The sequence below is a fragment of the Pleurodeles waltl genome, chromosome 9 (genome assembly GCF_031143425.1).
Source record: "Pleurodeles waltl isolate 20211129_DDA chromosome 9, aPleWal1.hap1.20221129, whole genome shotgun sequence".
NCBI classification, from domain to species: domain Eukaryota; kingdom Metazoa; phylum Chordata; class Amphibia; order Caudata; family Salamandridae; genus Pleurodeles; species Pleurodeles waltl.
The window spans coordinates 693,611,795-693,626,665 of NC_090448.1; the positions used below are offsets into that span (position 1 = coordinate 693,611,795).

Genomic DNA, 14,871 nt, shown 5'->3' on the forward strand with positions numbered 1-14,871 from the left:
CTCCAAAGGCTTCCCCGATTTACCTTGTCAAAGGTCACACTGTGGTCTAAGAAACACACGTATAAGGAGGACTTCTGGGTGATGAGTTTGTTGGCCAAAAGTATAATACAGGCAATGTCATCAAGGGTTTCACAGCCCTTCCTAAACCCTGTCTGACAGGACAGTAACATTTTTAATGAGTTCATCAAAACTTCAAAGTCAGCCAACAATAATTTAGCAAACATACTTGCTTCAGAGTTGAGCAGGGCTATAGTTGTATAGTTTTCAGGCTTATTGATCGGCCCTTTTTTATGTATTGTATGCAGAATTGATCTCCACCTGTCCTCCAGTATTATTTCAGTGCTCAGAATTTATTTGTAGAGTGTCATCAAGGCCTTAGCCCATACATTGCATCTTGCTTGAACACTGCCAGCAAGAGTCTATTCGCTCCTGGTGCCATGTCACTTTTCATGTCTGGCATGATTTTGTGTTTATCGAATTGTTCCCATACCAGGAGTGCCTGACACCTCAATAGGTCCTTATTGGTCCCAAATATGCAGTTGGCCTTCGCTACGGGAATATCCTTCAGGGCATTTCTGAACGTGCGTAGTGCAATGCCCTTGTCCACAAGCACAAAAATAGATTCCTGGACATAGTGAAGTAGAAGTAAGTATTTTTCCCAAGACTCTACATCAATAGAGTTTATTTCAGATGAAAAGATGTCTAATTGATGGGTGAGCCTCCAAAATGAAGTATTTTCCCTCGTACCGGCCCATTTACAAATGATTTACCATCTCTGAATTTCGAAGGCTAATTTTGCTTTCTAGCATTTAACTCTGTATATATTCAGTTCAGTTCTTTAGTGGTTCCTTTACAGCCCGTATGTCTTTGTTATTCCACTTTCGTGGATTTAATATTTTTTTCTTTGATGTTCATAGCTCCTTCATGTACCAAGAGATCTCCTTTCAGCAGTTAGAATGATTAGACTAAGGAAGAAAAGATGTTCGCCTTTGAGTGTTCTCCAGTTGAAAATTAACTAATGAATATTATCCCAAGGCAGTTGTGGTTGTTATGCCCCTGACTGACTCCGACATTTCTACCAATAACTCATTTACCAGGAAAAGTTTCCAATGTTCATATATTTTTGTGCAGGAAAATTTCATTTAAGTCTACACAAGTTAAACTCTTCTCCTGTTGCATTAGCCTTCAGTTGGTCATTAAATTTGACATCCAGATTAATACTAAGTGTCTGTGGATGATGACCGCTTTTGGTTGATGGTGCAATTTGGAAGAAGGCCGTCAGGTCGAGGAGACATGGGTTACCATTTGCATAGCCTAAGATCTTTGTCACACTTCCACCCATGTGTTGGCACTTGCTGGAATTTCAGGCCGCAAACAGCCACCGAGATTAACCAACCCATGATCAAACAGTTTAGACAAAATCTGTTACTGCTGCAGATTGTAGGGGAGGACATCAATGTCTGGGATCTTACAATACTGCTGCAGATCAATTAGCAACGTATCTTGCAAACACTCCAGAGAAGGAGCCACATTTAGTCACCCATTACTATAATTTAATGATCAGGAAGGAGCAGCTGTTGGTTATATATTTTCTCAACAAGATGTTCTGATTAATTTTCATTTTTAGTGAATCCAGAGGAGTATAAACATTAAATAGGAGTTTCCCTTCATGAAGTACAATGCTAGCAATCAAAATGTAGTTGGGTCTGGGCTTGATTACTCAACAGCTGTAGTTTATCTTTGCTGAGATTTAGGGGGTCATTCCGACCCCGGCGGGCGGCGGGCGCCGCCCGCCAGGCGGAAACCTCCAAAAGACCGCACCGCAGTCAAATGACCGCGGGGGTCATTACAACTTTCCTGCTGGGCCGGCGGGCGATCTCCAAAAGATCGCACGCAGGCCCAGCGGGAAAGCCCCTGCAAAGAGGAAGCCGGCTCCGAATGGAGCCGGCGGATTTGCAGGGGTGCGACGGGTGCAGTGGCACCCGTCGCGATTTTAGTGTCTACAAAGCAGACACTGAAAATCTTTGTGGGGCCCTGTTAGGGGGCCCCTGCACTGCCCATGCCAGTGGTATGGGCAGTGCAGGGGCCCCCAGGGGCCCCACGACACCCGTTCCCGCCATCCTGTTCCTGGCGGGTTTTACCGCCAGGAACAGGCTGGCGGGAAGGGGGTCGGAATCCCCATGGCGGCGCTGCAAGCAGCGCCGCCATGGAGGATTCCCTGGGCCAGTGTTCCCCTTTTCTGACCGCGGCTTTACCGCCGCGGTCAGAATGGCCCGGGAAGCACCGCCAGCCTGTTGGCGGTGCTTCCTCTGCCCTCCACCCTGGCGGTTTGAAACCGCCAGGGTCGGTATGAGGGCCTTAGTGCCTTATTATGAACTCGCGGGAAAACCCGCCGACTTCGGTGCTGGCGGTCTACAAAAGACCTCCAGCGCATTGAAGACCCCGCCGGCCACATTACTAACATTCCGCTGGGCCAGTGGGCAAAAACAGTGTTTCCGCCAGCCGGCCTAGCGGAATGCAGGGCCTGTACGTTTACGCCGGCGGCAATGTAGCAGTGCGGCAGGTGAAGCAGCATCCGTCGCGCATATCACTGCCGGTAAATCGGGCAGTGACATGCGCGATGGGGCTGTGCACGGGGCCCCTGCACTGCCCATGCCTGCGCAGTGCAGGGGCCCCGAGTGTGGCCTCGAGGCACCCATTCTGCCAGCTTTTTCCTGATGGGGTAAACCACCAGGGAAAGGCTGGTGGAATCAGGTACATTATCTGGCGCGCTGCCCTGTCTGATATGTAACTCCACCATTGCCAGGCTGCTTGGCGACGGTAGCGGAGTTACGCCAGTGGCGGTTCTGCTATGTATATTATATGGTGGTCTGGGCCGCCATGCCGGCGGTGATAATTACCGCCACCGTCGGCATGGTGGCCCAAACTGCCATGTTCATAATGAGGCCCTTAAGCTACAATACCATGTGGCAATCTGCAGTGCTCTGATAGGATAACTGCTGGCTTTATGTATGAAGTGAAACCTGTTAATCCTGCATCATCTCCAACCCACTTTTCCTGCAGACAGATGGAGTAAGATTTAGAAACCTTCCATGTACTTGGAATTGTAGCAAATTTTGGGGCTCCCATTGTCACTTTGAGTTTCTGCCTCCAGCATCTTGTTGATCTTTGGTGGGGGTCAATCATAGTTGAGATTCCACCTCTTGCTTTGGCCCAAAACTGGTGATATAAATTCCACTGCAGTAGATTACCATCTGTGGATTTGTGTCCTTTCCTGAATTATCTGAGTTATTGCCTTTCACTGACCCCTGGGTTGTCCCCAGTAGGATGTCATCCTGACTATGTTGCTGAAGACTGGTAAGTTAGTTGAGTGTTGGAGACAACCACCATAGCTGATTGGTTAGATGATATGTCATGGACCTGATATTTTGTTGAGTTTGAGGTCACTAAAAAGAGCTTGAGTAGGGTATTGTAAGTTCTGTTCGTGTCAATTTTAAAGCATTTTTGTTTTTTAGCCTTTTTTTCTCGAAGGTCTTGGTCGTTCTTTGCCAATTTTAGTCTGGTTGTTATTCAGTTTTTTAGGGAAGTTCACCTCTATATCAGTGGACTGACCCTTATTAATATTAATTCAAAAGGTTTCTTCTTGTGGTGGTCTGGATCCTGACAGTTGCACAGGGATTTTCATAAGTTTGGTCTCTTTAGTCCACAGAATGCTAGAATCATTTATTGTGCCAGCTAAAAAGCTAGTTTGATTAGTTTTTAATCCAGTGCCAAGACTTAATAGTTTTTACTGCTTTGTTTTGTACCACAAATGTTGATTCTGCAGCTCCTTGACTCCTAATGTCTCAATATTCAACCAAGCTACTTCAGTTTCCCCTTGACTGGAGCACTGCCTAAAATTAGGCAGAGATGACCCTCTGTTGTTGTTTGTGCTTGAACCTTTCCAATAGTTTTTGAGTGTCACCTTTCTGCCTACACCTTTGGCTGAGTTGTGGCAGGATTTTAGTAGTCTTGTTCTCTTGTTCTAGCTCTGGTCTGTCTCATTATTGTTAATATTAATGGTAATGATACTAGTAGGCGACCTATGTAAGTAAAACAGTTTAACCAGTTTGTATTTAAATATTTTGGTAAACACTGTACCAATGTGATCCCAATTGGTCCGCCAGCACTTTCCATCCTATTCTTCTTGACACTCCCCTCCTTCCTTGCAATGTTTTCAAATGTGCTGGATGGTTATGCCAGTTGCACAGGAGGGAGGGTCGACGGAACGTGTGGCATGGAAGGAAAATTGGTATTAGTGGGTGACTGACTGATTACGTTGAAGGCTGGTTGAGGTTGAAGGCATCTTCTGCTTTTCTTTATATTTGCTGGCACTTTAACACTAGCCACCGGTGTTGCATAAGATGGCCAGTCTGTTCTGCATAAGCTTTTGTTAACATTTTTTTGGGAGCGCCCCTCTGCGTTTAGCTCTATGTAGTCTCTTCCTCAGGAGGGGGCTGTGGAAAAGCAGTTGTCACAGAGTGCAACAGGTTTCCAGCAGGTACCTGTAAACCCAGAATAAAGGCTACACTGGAACAAATGCCATTATATTCAGTAATTTTGTGCACAAGGCTCGCTATGAGGGAGCAAAGAAAAGAGGACGAGAGACAAGGTGGAAAGTGATAGAGGATGTGAGAAGGCAGCCCAAATGAAGAAAAACAGAAGGGTGGAAGATGAAAGAGATGGCTAGAAAGAGGTTGAGATGAGGTGAGACAATTAAGGAAAGAAAGAAAGAACATGGAATAGTAGATGGGAGTGTGATATGAAGTACAGCAAATAAAGAGAAGGGACATTGTGAGAGAGTGCACAAACAAGATAGGAAAGATGAAATGCAAAGGAAATTGGGACTGTAGAGACACGGAGAAAAGATAGGAACAAGGAATGGAAAGAAAGAAAAGGTAAATTATAGGAAAAAGGAGAAAAGTGGAAAGGACAGAAATAATAGAAACAGAGAGAGGTGAGAAGGCGTTTTGGAGAAGAGAGCAAAGGAAAGGAGGGATTTGGGAGTAGAGAGAAATAGGGTGTGTATCAATAGAATGAGCTATGGAAGTGAGATAGTGAGTTAAACGTGAGATAAAAAGGAAAGACCCAAAAAGCAAGAAATAGAAAAATAAATAAAGGGGAATAAAATGTAGCAAGGAGATAAAAAGAGAAGGGATTGAAAGAAGGAAGGCAAAGAAAAGAACAAACAAAAGGGTATAGGGAGTCAAAGAGGTGGAAAACAGGGGGAGGATAAGGAGCAAAGAAAAGGCAAAAACTAAAGGAACGAAAGAGATAAAGATAAGCAAGAGAGAGGAAGTTGAAGCGAACACGGATGACAAAATGTACAAGGAGGTGCTAAGAGAAACAAGGAGACAGCAAAAGTAGAGAATTAGTAGAAGGATTAAAGCACAAGATGTATTGGCACCAGTACCCAGAGGTGCAAGGAGCGGACTGCAGCCTTGTAATGTGTGTCTTAGTATAAACCCAGATGTGAGTGGGTCAGTTTTTTTCTGGTGTCATATAGGACCACTGGCACCCTTGTTACACCACTGATTTTGATAGTTTGCACACTTGACATACTGTATTTTAAAATGTTGCATGTCTTTAGTGCATGCAGCCTTGGCTGCTGTACACATGTCACCTTTATTGCCGCACCTAGAGGAAAACATTTAGAGGGAATATTGGCTCCGTGCCACACCAAAGCTGCCAGCCAACCACACGGACACTGTGAGCAAACCCTCCAAGGGTCAGGATGCCAGTCAAGAGGCTCCTGTCTCAGGCCCACCTCCCTGCATCCTAAGGCCCCTTCACTCCATCCCTGGCACCTGTCGGGAGCACTCCTTAACTCACTTGATATCTTTACACCAGGAGAGAGCAGTGCCATGAGGTGTCCCAGGAAAGGCAGGATAAGATGAAGGGGTAACGCAGATACTGGCGCCTGGGAGGGTCCCAAGGCACAGGCAACAGGTGACAGAGAAGACGAAAGGAGAAGGGGCGGCTGTAGGAGGCTGGCCTGGCTTGTAGTGGGTACCTACACTCTGTACCAGGTCCAGTTATCCCTTATTAGTGTAGAAGAGGTGTTTCTAGCAGCTTAGGCTGATAGAAGGTAGCTATAGCAGAGCAGCTTAGGCTGAACTAGGAGACATGCAAAGCTCCTACTATACCACTGGTGTCATATGCACAATATCATAAGAAAACACAATACACAGATATACTAAAAATAAAGGTACTTTAATTTTATGACAAAATGCCAAAAGTATCTCAGTGAGTACCCTCAGTATGAGGATGCCAAATATACACAAGATTATGTACACAATACCAAAGATATGCAGTAATAGCAAAAGGAAGTAATGCAAGCAGTGTATAGTTACAATAGATTGCAATAGGAGCACATAGGTATAGGGGCAACACAAACCATATACTATAAAAGTGGAATGCGAATAACGTATGGACCCCAAACCTATGTGAGCTCGTAGAGGGTCGCTGGGACTGTAAGAAAACAGTGAGGGTTAGAAAAATAGCCCACCCCAAGACCCTGAAAAGTAGGTGTAAAGTGCACCTATATTCCCCAGAGAGCACAGAAGTCGTGATAGGGGAATTCTGCAAGGAAGACCAACACCAGCAATGCAACCAAAGTGGATTTCCGGACGAGAGTACCTGTGGAACAAGGGGACCAAGTCCAAGAGTCGTGACAAAGTTGAGATTGGGCAGATGCCCAGGAAATGCCAGCTGAGGGTGCAACGACGCTGCCACCGGATGGTAGAAGCTGTGGATTCTACAAGAACGAAGAGGGCTAGAAACTTCCCCTGTGGAGGATGGATGTCCCACGTCGTGAAGAAGCTTGCAGAGGTGTTCCCACACAGAAAGACCGCAAACAAGCCTTGCTAGCTGCAAGGATCGCGGTTAGGGTTTTTGGATACTGCTGTGGCCCAGGAGGGACCAGGATGTCGCCAATTGCGTGAGGATACAGAGGGCTCGCCCAGCAAGACAGGGAGCCCACTCAGAAGCAGGCAGCACCCGCAGGAGTGCTGGAACAGGCACTACGAAGAGGAGTGAACCGGAGCTCACCCAAAGTCACAAAACGAGATCCCACGGCGCCGGAGGACAACTCAGGAGGTTGTGCACTGCAGGTTAGAGTGTCGGGGACCCAGGCTTGGCTGTGCACAAAGGAAATCCTGGAAGAGTGCCGGAGCAGCTGCAAATCACGCAGTACCCAGCAATGCAGTCTAGCGTGGGGAGGCAAGGACTTACCTCCACCAAACTTGGACTGAAGAGCCACTGGACTGTGGGAGTCACTTGGACAGAGTTGCTGAGTTCCAGGTACCACGCTCGTCGTGCTGAGAGGGGACCCAGAGGACCGGTGATGCAGTTCTTTTGGTGCCTGCGGTTGCAGGCGGAGGATTCCGTCGTCCCACTGGAGATTTCTTCAGAGCTTCTAGTGAGAGAGGAGGCAGGCTACCCCCACAGCATGCACCACCAGGAAAACAGTCGAGAAGGCGGCAGGATCAGCGATACAAGGTTGCAGTAGTCGTCTTTGCTACTTTGTTGCGGTTTTGCAGGCGTCCTGAGCAGTCAGCAGTCGATCCTTTGGCAGAAGGTGAAGAGAGAGATGCAGAGGAACTCGGATGAGCACTTGCATTCGTTATCTCCAGAATTCCCCAAAGCAGAGACCCTAAATAGCCAGAAAAGGAGGTTTGGCTACCTAGGAAGGAGGATAGGATAGCAACACAGGTAAGAGCCTATCAGGAGGAGTCTCTAACATCACCTGCTGGCACTGGCCACTCAGAGCAGTCCAGTGTGCCAGCAGCACCTCTGTTTCCAAGATGGCAGAGGTCTGGAGCACACTGGAGGAGCTCTGGGCACCTCCCCTGGGAGGTGCAGGTCAGGGGAGTGGTCACTCCCCTTTCCTTTGTCCAGTTTCGTGCCAGAGCAGGGCTGGGGGATCCCTGAACTGGTGTAGACTGGCTTATGCAGAGATGGGCACCATCTGTGCCCATCAAAGCATTTCCAGAGGCTGGGGGAGGCTACTCCTCCCCAGCCCTGACACCTTTTTCCAAAGGGAGAGGGTGTAACACCCTCTCTCTGAGGAAGTCCTTTGTTCTGCCTTCCTGGGCCAAGCCTGGCTGGACCCCAGGAGGGCAGAAACCTGTCTGAGGGGTTGGCAGCAGCAGCAGCTGCAGTGAAACCCCGGGAAAGGTAGTTTGGCAGTACCCGGGTCTGTGCTAGAGACTCAGGGGATCATGGAATTGTTTCCAATTCTTAGACATTCTCCATGATCTTAGACATGTTACATGGCCATGTTCGGAGTTACCATTGTGACGCTGTACATAGGTAGGGACCTATGTCCAGTGCACGTGTGTAATGGTGTCCCCGCACTCACAAAGTCTGGGGAATTTGCCCTGAATGATGTGGGGGCACCTTGGCTAGTGCCAGGGTGCCCACACACTAAGTAACTTAGCACCCAACCTTTACCAGGTAAAGGTTAGACATATAGGTGACTTATAAGTTACTTAAGTGCAGTGTAAAATGGCTGTGAAATAACGTGGACGTTATTTCACTCAGGCTGCAGTGGCAGGCCTGTGTAAGAATTGTCAGAGCTCCCTATGGGTGGCAAAAGAAATGCTGCAGCCCATAGGGATCTCCTGGAACCCCAATACCCTGGGTACCTCAGTACCATATACTAGGGTATTATAAGGGTGTTCCAATATGCCAATGTGAATTGGTGAAATTGGTCACTAGCCTGTTAGTGACAATTTGGAAAGCAGAGAGAGCATAACCACTGAGGTTCTGGTTAGCAGAGCCTCAGTGAGACAGTTACTCATCACACAGGGAACACATACAGGGCACACTTATGAGCACTGGGGCCCTGGCTGGCAGGGTCCCAGTGACACATACACTAAAACAACATATATACAGTGAAATATGGGGGTAACATGCCAGGCAAGATGGTACTTTCCTACAGCGGCTACCACAGATCCTCAGCACGAGTGCCCTGGCCAGTTCAGCGGTTGACACCAGCGATCCAGTTCTACTCCTTGGAGGTGGTCCGTTAAGTGCATTGTAGCACAGAACAGGACAGGGTGTGGCTGCTGGAACCACACCAGAGCCGCTCTGCAGGCGCCCATCAGATGTACTCCACCTCACGGTTACTTGCGACTCTGACCTGGAGTCAGACTTGGTTTGACAAACCAGCTGCTCTAGAAACACCCTAGCTAGCTAAATCCACCCACAGCTTCCATTTCCATTAAACATATCTCCTATGGTCTTGATCGCCAACGTATTTAAAGAGGCTTTGCCAATGCTTATTAACAATCATTGTATTATGTGTTATCATTATCAAGTTGATGGAGCCATGTGCCAGTATCCTAAGCCTCTTTTCGTAGACATGTTCTGTCGTTTTTTTAATCATTCCTTTTGTTTCATTTCAGATAAAATAATAAACACTTCCACAGTAGAAGTGTAATTGATTCACATAATCACTAGAGAACATCATCTCACACAGCTTTCTCTGCACTTCAACCATGTGCCATTTGCAATTCAGCGACACTGATCTCTCCAAACATGCCATATGTTGCAGCACAAAAGTCCAAATCTTGGAGCCATTCTCTGATTGTAGGGGGCTCTGCACCAATCCAGTGCCTGGTAGTATCTCACTTTGCCCCCAACAAACCAACTGCAATTGCCACTAGGCACTGGGTCACAGAGGAGTCTGCACCCGCCCTTTCAGCGCCCAAAATAGCATGCTTTAGGGTTAGGTTCTAAAGCAAACCCTGTTGTGACGCTTGATGCTTTATATAAATACGACTAACCACAAATGATCCCCAGGAAAGCCCATACCATGTGAAAGAATTCCGCTCTGTCCGTGCAACAACATGGGCAGTAATGGTCCCTTCTCTCCATGTTCCAGAATTTAGTAAGAAAATTGTATGCAACATGCCAGGCTATCTTACTCTTAGTTTGTCTGAGATAGCCTGGCATGTCGCAGCCATCTTAGCCTCCCACAACTCATCATTTAAGAGGGCATACATACTCCAGCCATTTAACCCTTAAATGTGTCAGGGAGTCTGGGTAGTTCACCACTAGAGGCCTATATGTGCTGGCTATACATTTTTGTCCAGTGGTTCTATCACAATCTTGTTTTCTAGTGCATTAAACTGCGTGACCACCTTGAATAAGTGGTTGTGTTTTAAGTGTACGTGGTGGAGCTGCAGGTAGGGATAGAATTGAGATTTGTATACAGAGAATTAATTGTTTAATTGCACAAATATTTTAATGTGGTCTCCTGCCTACAAAACCCCAATTTTCGAAATGCCAATCAAATCCCAAACCCGGAATTCTGCCAAGCCCGAAACGTGAGCAAGTCAGGGGACCTTTACCCTGCCAAAGGGGGGGGCTCCTCAGTGACTGTCTTGAACCACCAAATATGTTTCAAAGCATTGTGTCACCACACAAGGGGCAATCCTAGTCGGTTCAGCCATCCCTCTAGCGAGGAAAGAGACGTTCAACACCGCCTTAAGGTTCCCTGCCTGGATGAGATTTATCTCAAATATGTGCACCGGATTCTGGCGGTCTCCAAAGATCCAATCATTAATAGCTACAAGTTGTGGGACTCAATAGTAAAGACAGATATCTGGCACCCCGACACCATCATATGGACATGTTTTCATTTAGCAAGTGAGGCCTGTAACTGAGCACCTGCTTAAAGAAACCTCCCTAGTTGGAAATGAATGTCTGCGAATAGGCTTGCAGGCAATGTGTATGGTTAATTTTGAAGCATATAAAAGACTCGCTGGAGAGCCACCATCTTGATCATGGGCTCTCTGTCATGATTGATAGGTGCAGCATACCCCAAGCAGCCAATTCCTTCCTGATTTGAGTAAGCTATGGGGCAAGGTTAAGGTTCCAGCATTGCTTTGGGTCTGTGAATTCCCAAAGTGTTCACTAGACTGACCCAGCACCGCCTGGGGAGGAAAGTCAGGCTGGCGCCAAGAGGCAGAACATATTGTGATTTAGACCTGTTAACTCGAAGACCTGATGCGAACCGTAAATGCATAGTATGGCGTTTTTATTTTAACCATAGGTTTCACGTGTCATGTCAAATTATCATATGTGAACTTGTAGGCATTTTGGATGGGTTTGTAATGTTTACTTTCCGTTTTTAAAATAAAAAATCGTTTACGCTTTTTTTTTTGTTTAATAGTCCATTAACTTCTCCTCTTAGAAGCCAACGTCAGATTCCAGCAAAGAGAGTTGGCATGTGGAAACTGTCTGGAGTAAAGAGAAAGGGGAAAGTCAGCAAAGTCTTGTTTTGGCAAACGATGATGGCTGGAGCAGCAACTGGGACGATGAAGTTATAGCCAAGCCTGTTCAAAAGGCGAATACTCACCAGATCTCGACTTCCTTAGAAGGAGCCAGACTCACCTGTGAATATGACTGGGATGGTGACGGGAGAAAAGACAAACAAGAAGACTTCTTTATTGCCGTGTCTCAAAGATCCTCATCAGCTATTCAGGTGCGTGGCAACAATCTTAATATTGCTTGCAACTCCAGAGAAGAAAACGCACACACTATTAATAAGCACAGTTTCCTTAAAATGTTCATATTAATTAACTGTTTTTATTCCTTGTAAAACTGAGCCTATGAGAAAGAATGCAGTTTTGGACAGCTAAGTACCGACTGTTAAGGTCCCCCGCAAGTCATTTAAATTGTATTCTGTGTTTATACATGTCATACTAATTAGCTCTTACGATAGGTAAAGTCAAGTGTGTGGTTTTAATTGCTGCTTTACCATAAAGGTTTCCTATTCGTATTGCTTCACCGTGGGCATCATTTGCATAGGACAAAAGTCCTACAAACAAAAGATCGAACAACTTCTACGGGAGATAGCACATATTTTAAAATGCATTGGGCACTATGAAAAACCCTCAAGGACTCAATAGGAACTTTATCACCTCTAAAGAGAGGTTGGAATAAAACATACAAGTGGCATAACAAAAACAAATTTAATCAAGCCAGTACCAAATCCCAAATGCCCATTTCTTCTATGGATCATATATTTTTGTTAATTACCAGTAGTTACATATGACACAGTCTACATCCATTGGTCGGAAGTGTTTATTAAAGATTTAAAAAAAAAAAAGAAAAAAAATTAAACTTAGTCTCAATAACATAAACCCATTCCAGCCCGCACCCCCCCCCCCACTTACTCACCATTTCAGAGCCAACCTCATCTGTCTTACAAGTTTAAACATATGCCCTTTGTTAATTAGACACCCAGACCCACCCCCAGGCCCACTTCTAGTCAATATCATCTGCGATTAGATGGGTGTGATCTTCAGGTACTTAGGGCACTGGAGCTTCCTAAACTTAACTACTGTTGCTCCAAAAAATGGCGACAAATCCGATTCAAGGGCATGCACTTCTCATTTTAAGGACATGGTGAGTTTCTCCATGGCAAAGAGATACCTTATATGAAACTGCTACTCTCTGAGACCTCAAACCCTCATTATCCCCCAAAATGATGCAATGGCTTGATTTATTGTCACAGTGCAAGAGATATGTGTATGCCTTTTAATGAGTAAAGTGGGAGTGACTGTTCTTTAAGTAAACCTAGTACAGTATAAGTTGGAAATCTCTGGAAGGAAGTCTGGAACATTTCATCGGTAGCATATAGCACTTCACACCAGAGGTTTTGAGATGTGGACAATCCCATATAAGATGCATCAAGCTGCCTTCACCAAACTTTACCAAATCTTCTCTAATTGGGGTGTATCACAAGCATGTAACTTGTCAGAGTCTAATACCAATATAATACCAGTTTAGTCATGCTTTATGTCCTTGGATAGGTTTTAGCTGAATTATTTGCTCCCATTCTTTCTCAGTGACATTCTCCCCATTTCCATCTCCCACCCTTTTTCCCCAGGTGACTTTTCTACCTTAGTTTGGTAACTTAGAAGCTTGTAAATCCCAGATTTCTTTTATCGCCAACTTTCGTAATTTCCTATCTCTCAAATTTAGTCAAGGGCCTAGTTACATGGGATTTACTCATACCCATCACCTAGTGTCATATCTTTCCAGCTTGTTTTAAATTGTGGACAAGTGTATAATGTATCATCATCATCAGCCTTAATGTATCTTTGCAGTGTCTCATGCCCATATTCCTACAAGCTATGCAAATCCACTTCTGCCGAGCAATCCCATAAGCAGGACAAATGAACACAAAGTGTACTATAGTTTCAGAGGTAGAATTACAGCTGGGGCATAGATCTGTTGTGAAAGCAAGTCACCAAGTACTTGTAAAAGACTTCAAAGGTAAGCACCCATACCTGAAGTGGACTTACAAGCTTTTGCTTAGTTAGTCAGGAATTAAATCTAGGAAAGGTTCGAAGTAAGGGTGTCACTTGAAGTAAAAAAAATTGGGATGTCAATCGACCATGTGACGTGCATAGCAAGTGATTGTTTCTGACATAATACAATTTTTAAATTGTGAGGTTGACTCCAGAAGTCCCTGAGTCCCAGATTATGGAACCATCTTGAAATATGTTTAAGCCAGGGAATTGAAAGTGCATTTGGTCTATCTAGGATGTCTTGTAAGGACTCCTTATACACGGCTAATTCTGGGGTGGTCCAAATACGTACCCAAAAAAGTAAGGGTTTTAGGGCTATTATGTCAGAAATACGGGAGAGCCCAAGATCCAAAAACACTGGAGTCAATGGGGTATTATGAGGACATGCCAAAAGAGATCTTATAAAGTTGTTTTCCCCCGCAGATAATTTGCTGATGTTTGAGAATCCCCAAACGTCTGCGCCATAGGTCGCTGCACCCTGAGCCTTCACTAAAAAATTTTTTATAGCTGGAGAGACAGCTTTCACAGTAGTAGATCTGTAAAAATGTAAGATAGCCCCGAATCTGTGTAAAATAATTGCAGTGCTCCTATCGACCTGGGCTTTCCATTTCATATTGTTGCTAATTCTTACCCCCAAATAATCAATAGAGCATACCTTACTTAGGGGAGCCTCATTAAATGAAATGGTGCATCTTTTGATGGGGCCACAGCCAAAAGTCACAAATTTAGTCTTACTAGGATTAAGTTCCCATCCATAATCTGCACAGAAAGCACTGAATCTATCCAATAGGACCTGCAGGCCCATCGGTGTTTTGGAAATTAAGAGTGAATCGTCAGCAAATAACAAGATCGGAATTTTTTGATTATTTAAGGAAGGAGCATCATTTTGACAATCCATTACAATTTTAACCACCTTGTTAATAAATAAGGAAAAAAGAATGGGAGCAAGAACACATCCCTGGCGTACCCCCGCCTAATATCAATTCGATCAGTAATTCCCCCCTGACTGCCCCATCTCAATCGTGCATATGTATTCTCGTGCAGCCTTTGAATTAAATACACTAAATTCCCCGGGACACCAACTTTTTTCAAAACTTCCCATAGCTTACCTCTGGGGACAAGGTCAAAGGCGGATCTTAAATCCACAAAGGCAACGTGCAATTTTTGTTTTGCTAAAGTGACTTATTTCCAGAATAACAGAGAGAGCCTAAAGACCTGGTCCATGGTGCTAATTTTTGGGCGAAACCTGGCCTGAAGAGGGGATAGAACCGGATTGTCCTGAACCCATTCCATGAGCCTATCTAGTACTTGCTTAGCAAAGACCTTTTGCAAATTGTCAATAAGACGAATTGGTCTATAATTAACAGGTAAGCTTGCATCACATTTTCTGTATATAGGGATTATTTCCGCCCCATACTACGTGTCCGGGATCGGGCCACCTGCTGCTATGGTGTTCGATAGTGTATTTATATACCACGCCGAGATGACGGGTTCAGATTTAAAC

At 45.2% G+C, this 14,871-nt stretch overlaps 1 protein-coding gene across 1 annotated transcript in view; it reads left to right on the forward strand.

The window, feature by feature from the left end:
* SCYL1 (SCY1 like pseudokinase 1) overlaps positions 1 to 14,871 on the forward strand; it is a 1,332,837-nt gene that overhangs the window by 1,083,979 nt on the left and 233,987 nt on the right. The window contains exon 15 of the mRNA XM_069207794.1: positions 11,243 to 11,533. Coding sequence (XP_069063895.1) covers positions 11,243 to 11,533 — 291 coding nt within the window. The remainder of the gene's footprint in view (positions 1 to 11,242; positions 11,534 to 14,871) is intronic.